This window comes from Arabidopsis lyrata (genome assembly GCF_000004255.2).
Source record: "Arabidopsis lyrata subsp. lyrata unplaced genomic scaffold ARALYscaffold_7, whole genome shotgun sequence".
NCBI classification, from domain to species: Eukaryota; Viridiplantae; Streptophyta; class Magnoliopsida; order Brassicales; family Brassicaceae; genus Arabidopsis; species Arabidopsis lyrata.
In genome coordinates, this window is record NW_003302549.1 from 12,945,754 (window position 1) to 12,957,141 (window position 11,388).

Sequence of the window (11,388 nt, forward strand, 5' to 3'; positions counted from 1 at the left end):
TACGACACTTGTTCAACCGGTGCATCCTACGGAATCCCCGGAGAACCACCGTGACGGCTATTTTTGTGTTTACGAGATTTACTTCAAGGGCTGCGGATTGACCTTCCCCCTTCCCGAAGCCCTAGTTCGATTCTTGGCGGCTCTCGAGATTGCTTTACCTCAATTAACCCTCAATCTCCTCCGAACCATCCTCGGGATTATAACCGTTGCGGCGGAGGCTGGCTACGTCATCGGGGTCCCCGAAATGAACGAACTTCTAAGTGTGAGAAGTTCGTCAAAGAAAACAGGATACTTCTCGGCATACCCAAATGCCAATAGAAACGTCATCTCGCACCTCCCGAACAAGGATGAAAACTGGCACCATCCTTGGTTCCTGATTAAGAAAACTCCTGCTTCGATTGGGAATCTTTCCGATGTACTCCCATCGAAGTGGTCTACGAAGCCTGGTAGAGACTAGGTCGTATATTCCTTTCCTGTTCATTTTTTTTTTTTTACTGACCAAATTCGTTGTTTCACTTCGCAGCTTTCATCGCTTCAACTCTCCCGACTGAAGAATTTGTCAAGTTCTTCAAAACAATCCTCGAAGGGGAAACCCTTTGGAATTCTTTCACCCTCGATCGGTTTGTCGAGGCCAACCGAAAACTCAGGATGAGTCCTCCCAATCTACTTCATCGTCTTCCGCCTTCTCCCTCAACTCAGGGAATGTCAGCTCGGGCCCTTACTGCCCAGCGTAAGAAACTCTCCAAGCCGATAGCAGAGGCTTGTGATGAAAACAAGGCGTTCCTTGCGGCCGCCATTGACAAAAAAGATTACAGCAGGACCCTGCTGGTTGATGATAACAGCTCCGAGGGAGCCAGATCCGTTGCTGCTTATAGGCTAACACCTCGTCGCGAACGTCATGACGAACGTTCTCCTCGGAGAGAGCGATCTCCTCGTCGTGATTCTCCTCGTCCTCCCCGAGACGATTTAAGCAATGAACCACTCAAGAATTTGGTTCGTAGGAAGAGGGACAAGTCATCCCGTAGCGACTCGTCTCCGCGAAGGGAGAAATCAAGGGCCCGGATTGACCGTTCACCTCGATCATCCCCTCCCACTGAACCAATGGGTCCTCCCCGACCTGTTGACATGTCTTCTTCTTCCCGGCCCGACAGCGAAAAGACTGCTCGGAGTGCATCTCCTAAAAAGGGAGATTCTGAATCTCGAGATGCTTCCTCGAGGTAAAAGCCCGTTCTTGTCCCTCAAGTCAAATCGCTTTCAGGTTTGGTGATTTACACATACTCAAACGTTTTTGTCTCTATTAAGATTCTTATTTTCACAACTCTTCCTTCTTCGCAGCGTCTTCCGATGCTTCAAGACCCGGTCGGGTTCGATCTTGCCAGACTTCGACAAGTGGCGCCCTGCGATTCGTGAACGCTATTTGCTTCACGCGCATCACTCATCTCGGGTTAGTTCCGTTTTTGTTGTTTATTTTTTTATTGCATTGCCATTCTGCGAACTAACTCGCCATTCCGGGTTTATGTATAATGTCAGGGTCAAGGCGAACTTAACGACATGATTGAACATTACGAAGGGTTGGTCATTGGACGGGAGAAGGAGATTGACATGTGGAAGAAGAAATTCTCTGCTCTTGAGGCTGAACTCAGTTCTTCTGCCAGCTCCAAGCACGATCTGGAGGACAAGGTCGACAGTTTAACATCCGAGCTTGCGCAGATAAAGGGGGAGTTGCAAGACCAGTACGACCGGAATTACAAACTCCAGGATGAACTTTCTGGTGTTCAGGGTAGACTTCATGAATCCGAATCAACCGCCGATACCCTGAACAACCAACTTATCGAGCTTGACGCGAAGTACAGGGCGCTAGCCAAGTTGCGTGATTCCGAGTTGGCAAGGTCGGCATCGAAAGCCAGAAAAGATGTTAAGGGACGCGGGATGGAGTTGATCCAGGGGGCCATCCACTTCATTCAAACCGAGAAGGCTAGGTCAGATCTGGAATCAGACGTCAAGGAGCATGAAAGCAACCTGATTCTGTTGGACCAAATCCATGATGCGGATTTCTCCGAGGTGCAAGAGAGGGCCGAACTGTCGACCAATCTTTCTGAAAAGCGGAGTCGTTTGGCAGCTCTTCCCGCTTCGACTTTCAACCCGCAGGACTTTGAGGAATTCTTCACAGAATCTCCTCCTATAAGTGAATCGGGTCTAGACTGGGCGGGTAACTTTTGGCTCTTGATACTCACTACCTTTTCTTGCCTTGTACCTTTGATTGACTGGAATTATTATTATTTTTTTTAGGCTCAAGTGAGACGGAAGACGTTGTCCCACCCGAAGTTCCTGCGGCGCCGGAGGTCACTCCGGAGGATGGTTGTACCGTGGAGGGTGGTCCAGGAGCTTCATCTGATCAAGCACCAGTTAAGGAGGCGAGTGAAACTTTGACAGCTGAGCCGGAGTCCGAGGTGGATGTCGATCCGTAGTGGCTGTGTCCACTTTAAACTGGGGATTGTCCCATTTAGTTTAAACTTAATTTCGAACTTTTTTATTTTTTTTTGGCCTAAGGAGGCTTTATCATTTCTTTTGAACAAGATATTTGCCTGAGGAGGCTTTTAAACCTTTCTAGGTTATGACCCCAAGGGGGTTTGGTTAAAATTATATGCGGGTTTGCAAAGTCCGCTTTTAACCTTTTGTGGCCTTGTGGTTATGCTTTTGGGATTTTTAGGCTGATCAGACCTTTCCCTTAAGAATGCGAGAACTGAGCTCGGCTTAAAACGAGTTCCCCACTTCGGGTTTAGTCAACTCGATAAATTTATTGGGCTTGGGCCTTAGAAACTTTTGTAGTTAATGCGACGGTTGCTCTTTCCCTTCTTATAAGTAAGGAAAACGGCTCGTCTTTAATGCAATAACTACATTTTCTCGATTTTCCAAAAATGGTTTAAACCACTCGGACACACTACCATTATTGGATTTATGGTTCCAAGACAAACCCTAAATCATTATAAATAAAGGCTTACCTACTTCTAAGCTTTATTTAAACACGATTTTAGAATCTTACTTGAGAAATATTTCGAGAATGGAAAACGAAAAAGTAGCCCCCATTGATCCCGGCAGCCCACTTTTCTTGTCCGGCGATGGCTTTGAACCGGCCGGCGTTCTTTTCCCTCATGCCGTCTTTCACTTTCCTTCAAAGGAGAAGAAAGAGGCTTGCGACTTCATTGACAAGGTAAATACTTAAAGTTTTTGATTTAAAAACTTTTTGTTTTATCTTATTCATTCATCTTTATGCTAGGTTGCCGACAAGCACCGTCGCTTGTGTGAAGAGAGGCAACGGCTGGGCCTCAAAAGGCAAACACTCGAGGCTCGCATTGCTCGGGTGGAGAGGAAGATACGGGCCTTGGAAAGTGATCCCTTTCAATGGGAATGGCGGAACTTTGACTCTGTCGCTGAGATCCCGAAGATGCTTCGGATGTATCTCCGTGCTAAAGGAGTCCCGGGTCCCGTGAACACCCCCGTCTGTGCCGTTCCATCTGACAGCGAAGAAGAAGACGAAGAGGAGGCCAGCACCTGTCGGAAACGCGTTCGGGATCATCCCGAAGTGGATACCAAGAACAAGGCGTCCACTTCGAGGACTAAACCGGTGATGAAGGAGCCTGTTCCTGAGCCTCTTCCATAGATGTTCTCTAACTTCTTCACTTATTTTGAACTCGTAATGGGCTTCGGCCCCTTTTTATTTATGGAAACATTTGCAATTTTCCTTACTTTTCAAATATTCTTGGAGATGCGTCTTTTAATGCAGGAATCTGTTTGAGGGCATAAATCTCTCCGCGAATCACTCCATTCCTTGGATAGAATCCGCAGCTTGGCTAGGGATATGGCGTTCCTATAAATTATGGTCTCAATCTCCCTTTACTCCTCACCATTCTTTTCATTTTAGTAGGTATGGAGTTCAATCCTTCGCTGTTCAGAATCTATGCCCGACTTCTCCCAGAATCGGAATGATAAACGAAGATGTTCCAAATGAGCCAATCAGGCAGCCTCCTCCACTTCACGGCTTTTTAAGATCTCAGATCCGAACCCCATGTGCTTTGATCAGGCATCTCCCAATCAGAGACCAAGGAACAGCGATGGCTTTCATAGAGGCACTCACGCTTCAGCATCGGAAGCTTACACTGGAAAAGAGGAGACTCCGGAAGAGAATTAACCGGATGCAACGTAGGCTTACTACAGTGTCAAGAGATCTCCACATCCTTGAATCTCACCCCGGAGAATGGATAGAACTCGGAATCTCTGACTTCGCTCGAATTCCAGACTGCATGTTGTCAATCCTTGACCTTGCTGGCCAAGGAGTCGAAGTGTTCTGTTCGTCAACAAGATCTCCATAATCCAAAGTGTACGATGAGGGATATTTTGCCTTATTTGCTTGAATAAAAGCTTTATTTCCAATCTCTTGTATGTTCGCATAGCCGAACCTTTATTTGCTTCACTAGTTCGCACAGTCGAACCTATTTCCTTTAATAAAGAAATAAAACAAATTTTTATTAATAGCTGAACTCGTTTCCGAGCTGCCTACGTACCCATTTCGGGATCAAGCCAAACCGTAGTTCATGTACATAAACAATGCATGTAGCTTTAAACATAAAACTTCTTTAGGTTGATCACATTCCAAGGTCGCTTGACTGGATTGTCTTCTAAGTCTTTCAACCTATAAACACCGTTTCGGACCACTTTGGTAATAAAGTAAGGTCCTTCCCAATTAATACCAAGTTTACCGGCACCTTCTTCTTTTTTATTGTCAAAGACGCGCCTTAACACATAATCTCCTACGAAGAACGGCCTACTTTTGACTTTAGAGTTGTAATATCGGGCTGCTGCCTGCTGGTAGTTTTGAATCCGAATCAAAGCTTGATCACGCCTTTCATTTATGGTATCTAGTGAATCATTAAGCATTGCTGAATTTTCTTCCTCACTTAACGGTGCTTCTGTTCGATGAAGTCCGGGCACGTTGAGTTCAGCTGGTACTACCGCCTCCATGCCATAAACCAAGGAGAATGGAGTTTCTCCTATAGGTCGCCTAGGGGTTGTACGATAGGCCCACAGGACGGGTTGGAGTTCTTCATACCATCCTCCCTTTAGATGATTTAAGCGTTTCTTGAGATTGCTCAATATCGTCTTGTTCGCGGCTTCAGCTTGACCGTTTCCTTGCGGATATCGTGGAGTAGAATAACTAACTTTGATTCCCCAATCCGCACAAAAGGCATCAAACTCGTGTGAAATGAATTGTGGTCCATTATCAGTGACTATTTCGTACGGAACTCCATGTCGACATATAATGTTTTTCCAAATAAAGGTCTTCACCGCCGAATCCTTGATACCAACATACGCCTCAGCTTCAATCCATTTCGAAAAGTAGTCCGTAAGGACTAAAAGGTATTGTACACCTTGAGTTGATTTGTGCAATGGTCCAATGATGTCCATTGACCACCTCATAAACGGGTATGGGGCGGAAATGGAGGAGAATAATTCCGACGGTTGATGGATCAATGGTGCATGGAGTTGGCAGCGTTTGCATCTTTGGGCGAACTTAACACAATCTGTGATCATAGTGGGCCAATAATATCCCATTCTTTTAACTTTAAAAGCCATAGCTCTTCCTGATGAATGACTCCCACATAATCCTTCATGTACTTCGCTCATGACGATTTCGACTTCGGGCCCAAAAATGCATAATAGGTAAGGGTCACTGACACCTCGTCTATATAACGCATCCTTTGATAGACAAAATTTCGTGCTAACGATTTTCATTTTCCTGGCCTGCCACTTATTCTTTGGGAGCTCACCTCTCATGATATAGTGCTTTATTGGCTCCCTCCAGTCAGCCCCCCAGTCTTTAGCCGGAATTTGGTCAACTTTGTGAAATACTCGTGGCTCTGGCTCGGGATGCTCGTTTGGTTCAAGAGCATCCTCCTCAATTAACGGCTCGGTTTCTAACATTGTTTCTGGAATCACATCTTCAGCTAAGACAACGGGTTCCTTGTTAGATGTATTTGATCCCTTTGACTTCCTTCGTTTGTTGGGTGGCGGTTCGATCTCTGGTTCGCCACGGTCGCGTGCCGCTGCTCGAGACCTTGTAACGACGAGGGTTTCTTTGCTGTCTTGAATGCTTCGCTCCGAAATGCATTCCACTGGAATAACTCTTTTCAACTCAGGATCTGATGTTGATGCCAATGCGGCAAGTGCATCCGCAGTTGTATTCTCTCCCCGAGGTATGCGGATTAATTCGAATTCGAGAAATTTTTAGATAGATCCTTCACCACTTCGAGGTATGCTTCCATTCTTGAGTCTTTGGCTTCATAGTCTCCATTAAACTGGTTAACTACTAATTGCGAATCGCAATAAGCCAATATTTCCTTAGCTCTAACTCCTTGTGCTAATCGAAGTCCGGCAATCAGGGCTTCGTATTCTACCTCGTTGTTGGAGGCATTGAATAACAACCGGAATGATTGTTCTAGAATTTCTGATGTTGGAGACTCCAACTTGATTCCCACTCCGGATCCTTGCTTTGTTGAAGACCCATCTACGTGTAATTTCCAAGTTTGGTTCTCCGGTTGCTCTATCGTTCCAGGTATTGGTAGCTCGGTTAAGAAATCTGCTAAAACCTGAGCTTTCATATTGATCCGGCTTTTGAATTCTATATCGTACTCGCTTAACTCCACCGCCCATTTCGCCAAACGTCCGGACTGACTTGGACTATGAAGTATTGTTCGGAGTGGTTGGTTGGTTAATACTTCAACCGGATGGGATTGAAAATATGGGCGCAGTTTCCGAGCCGAAATTACCACCGCGAGTGCAAGTTTTTCCATCATTGTGTATCTGGTTTCCGGATCCGTCATTGACTTGCTTACGTAGTAAATTGGTTTCTGCTCCCCACGGTCTTCCCGAACCAAGACTCCACTAACCGCGTGGTTTGAAACCGACACGTACAAATAAAGTTTTTCATCTACTTCTGGGTTGGTCAATATAGGTGGAGTGGTTAAGTATGCCTTAAGCTGCCCAAAAGCTTCTTCACACTTCTCATCCCAAAGGAATCCTCTGTTCCCTTTTAGAATTTGGTAGAAAGGTAGCGACTTATCTATTGATCTCGAGATAAAACGATTCAAAGCCGCAATCCGCCCAGTCAACCGTTGTACTTCTTTGAAGTTTCTTGGAGATGGCATGTTTAGAAAGGCATTAATTTGATTTGGATTGGCTTCAATCCCTCTTTCTGTCACGATATAACCAAGAAATTCTCCGGATGGGACTCCAAATGTGCACTTCGCCGGGTTCAGCTTCATTTGATATTTATTGAGAATATCAAAACATTCCTCTAAATGCTTAACGTGATCCTCTTTCTTTAACGATTTAACCAACATATCATCTATGTAGACTTCCATTGTTTTCCCGAGATGATTATGGAACATGCTTTATTGAGGTCTGTGAAGTCGATGCAAACCCTATCTTTCCCATTCTTCTTCTTGACAACGACAGTATTTGCTACCCATTCCAGATATTGTACTTCTCTTATGGACCCTATCTTCAAAAGTTTATCCACTTCGTCATTTACTATTTTTGCTCGCTCCACTCCAAGCTTTCTTCTTTTTTGTTTCACCGGTTTGAAGCTTGGATCCACGTTTAGTTCATGACAAATTATACTTGGATTTATGCCAGGCATGTCCGCTGCTGACCATGCAAACGATGTTTTGTTTTTCCTTAAGAGTTCGATCAAAGCTTCTTTTATTTGGCCAGTCAAAGTTGCCCCAATTCGAATTTTCCGGTCCGGCTTGTCTTCTTCCAACACCACTTCGATTACTACATCATCTTTCTTCTGCCCGTTAGGAAATTTTGTTCTTAGTCCCTCTTTTGCGGGCTTCGTTAATTGCTATTGAATCTTCATACGGTGGCTAGCTAGATAACACGTCTGTGAAGTTTCTTGATCACCCCGAACTGTTTCCACTCCTCTTGATGTTGGAAATTTCATACATTGATGATATGTAGAGGGGACTGCTTTCATTTGATAAATCCAGGGAGTACCGAGGATGATGTTGTAAGCTGCGGGCTTATCGAAGACAACGAAGTCCACGATCTTCGATACCTTTTTGGCGAGGACCGGTAGCTTGATTGTCCCGAGAGACATGGCTGACTCACTTGTGAATGCAACTAATGGAGACGGAGGCCCCACTATGTCCGCCCGACTAATTCCCATTCTTTCTAAAGTACTTAAAAAGATCAAATCGACCGAACTGCCTGTATCTATAAGGATCCTTGATACTTCGAAGTTGGCAACGTCAAGGGTAATGACTAGAGCATCATCATGAGGTCTTTCGAGGTACCGCGTTTCTTCTTCATTAAATGATATTGATGCACCTTGAAAATCGACTTCTTCGCTTAAGCTTGCTTTGAGTAGGATATTTCGTCTATGTTTCTTGATGGAACTTATCGAATCTCCGCAAAATTTGGAACCTCCTAGAATAACATTGATCTTACCCTTAGAATTCCTTGGTTCTTCCTCGTTGGTTAACCTTGGTCTTTTGGAATTTTGATCTTTGGAACTTTCCTTTGCTTCGTGGTATTCCTTCACAAAATCTTTTATATCGAATTTGGAAAGATCTCCACTGGCCCAAAGTTCTGCGAGGTGCCTTTTAAGAACGCTACAATCCTTGGTTAAATGTCCGGTTACTTTATGAATGTCGCAATATAGACTTTCATCACGGACCCAAGTGTTTGATCTTCCTTTCCCTTGGAATTGCTTTCCGACGGTACTGTTGAAGGGTTGCGACCCAAATTTCTTTGGTCCTTTGTTCTCCCTGGGTTCGAACTTTTTTGTAGGGACGGTGACTGCCGGCTTCTCTTGCTTATTTCTTTTGGCAAAACTTTCTTTTTCGTCCTCTACCTCCATCCAGTTGTTTGCGCGGAAGAGTGCATCCTGAATTGTGTCTGGTTTATGAAGTATTAAGTCTTCTTTAAACCTTGAATCATGTCGCAATCCTTTTCGTAGGGTAGATAAAGCTGATTGCTGCGAGATTCTTGGGAGCTTTGACAGCACTCCTTTGAATTTGGTGATGAAAATTCGAAGTGACTCATTAGATCCTTGCGATAAGTTCCAAAGATCGGCATCCAAAACGCTTTTATCCATAAGGATGGAATATTGCTTTAAGAATACGGCTGATAGTTCGTCGAAATTGCTGATCGAACCCGGCTCTAACTGGGTGAACCACATTAGAGCTTGGCCACATAGATTTTCCGAGAAAAGCTTGCAGTAACCTGCGTCCTCGTCAGCTTCATCCAATTCGACTCGTCCAGCAGCTATCAGGAAAGCTGCGAGATAGCTCTTTGGGTCCTCTAATCCGCTGTAAGGGTCCAACTTGAGTTTCCGGGAATCTTTGATCCTCAAACTTGCAATTCGCGAGATGAAAGGTGTTCGCCTAGCTTCTTCAATGACTCGATTGATGTCTGGCTCCGAACTTGTAGCTTGATGAAATTTCGATTTCATTTCTTTTAATTCCTGGCTAACCTTCCTCATGGTCTCGAACTGGTCGAGGTTCTCCTGCTCGTATTGAGCTGCAAGTTGTTCTTCATCTCCGAGCTGTGTCTCTTCTTCCAACGTCTGAACTACATTATTAGTAGCACCGGGAGTTGTTTGTCCGCTGGTTTCATTTCGTGCAGCGGAACTTGGCGAGTTGAATATCCCTCTTCGGATTCCCACAAGGTTTCCTGCACTTAAAGAGCGAACACGAGTTTGTATAGTATTGACGTTTTGACTAAGAGATACCTGGGATGTTTGCAACGTATCGACGGCTTTTTCCACATCCGAGAACTTTTGTGATATGTCCGACATGGTCTGCTGCATAGCTTTGAGGGTTTCGGCCAATGATGTCTCAACGGCATCTCCTCCGGACATTGTTGCTTATCTCGGAAGTGTAATAAAGAAAAATCTGACCACTCAAGAATCCTATGTTGTGGATGTCGGATTCACACACTCAAGTATTTTATTAAGTAGGAAAGATTATTCTTGAGGGACAAAAATGAATATGTAAAAAACTTATAAATTGCTACGAAAATTGCTATAGTATTTCTTTCTTTTTGAGGAAGATCCCCCTTTCATGGCCATTGGCCTTTGTATTTATACATAGGAAAACGACATTAAAATGGCTAATTAAGTATAATTATTCCCTCTTAAATGCGTCCGTTTTGATCTTCGGCTTTAATGCCTCAACGTTTGAATTTAAATTGACTCTGATCTTCATGGGCCCCGCCTTTTGGCCCAAATGTCCTTAAACCGACTTACCCGTGTCTTCTACACCGAACTCATGTTGAAGCGCAATCACTTCGGATTCTTGAAGTGGTGATAACCACTTCGACCGTTCCTCCGGCTCACGGGTCCAATGGGCTTTATCCTTTATGGGCCATTATCTTGTCTTCGTGGCAATCTTTGGTTGGTCTCGGACTTCTGGTGCGGGATCCGACACCAACAATTAGCCCCCCAAGTTCTTCGAAGTGCTATTCCAATTCGGAGGACTTTAAATGCTTAAATGACCAAAGATTGCGTTCCGAGGAATCTTCTGATTTCTTCCCGCCAAGATCCCATCAGTCCTTTAATTTCGGCGCTACCCATATTTAGTTGCGTGACATCTGTCACCATTATGACCGTATCTTAATTATTTTCTATTAAAACGGGAAACCTTTCCACTTTCCCCACGATTCCCAAGGCGGTTTCATCCTTATCATTTAGCTGTCGTGAGGTAACTTCTTTCATCATCACTTTTACTCTTACGCTTTAATCGAAAACTTTCTCTTCTCTTTCTTCGCCGATTTTCTCTTTGCCGGATTTTAAATTTCTCATATTCTCCGATGACTTCTGATTCCGAAAGACCCGAATCTCCGTCATTCGACGATAGGCGCCCTAGTAATGACGAATGCACTCGCCCTAATGATATTGCCGGTCCGCACTATAGATCCACTTGTACTCTTCAATCCCTCGAGCGGTTGAGAGAGCTTTGCAGGATTCCGTCGGTAATTATGGCGGAAGCACAAATAGCTGCCCCCACAGAATCCCCAGAGAACCATCGCGATGGTTACTTCTGTGTGTACGAGATTTATTTCAAGGGTTGCGGATTAACCTTCCCGCTTCCCGAAGCCCTAGTTCGATACTTGGCGGTTCTCGAGATCGCTCTTCCTCAATTGACCCCCAATCTTCTCCGAACAATACTTGGAATTATAACAGTAGCGGCGGAAGCCGGATACGTTATAGGGGTCCCCGAGTTGAATGAGCTTCTAAGCGTGAGAAGTTCATCGAAGAAGACATGGTATTTCTCGGCATACCCTAATGCTAACAGGAACGTCATTTCACCCTTGGTTCCTGATTAA

At 44.6% G+C, this 11,388-nt stretch overlaps 1 protein-coding gene across 1 annotated transcript; it reads left to right on the forward strand.

The window, feature by feature from the left end:
* Positions 1 to 10,872: 10,872 nt before the first annotated feature.
* Positions 10,873 to 11,388, forward strand: LOC110226223 (meiosis-specific protein ASY2-like). The gene has a single exon (XM_021017006.1). It carries the CDS (start codon positions 10,873 to 10,875, stop codon positions 11,386 to 11,388), a length of 516 nt encoding a protein of 171 aa, XP_020872665.1.

Excerpts from the sequence above, each read along its gene's own strand:
- LOC110226223 (XM_021017006.1), top strand. The coding sequence starts at position 10,873 with ATGACTTCTGATTCCGAAAGACCCGAATCTCCGTCATTCGACGATAGG.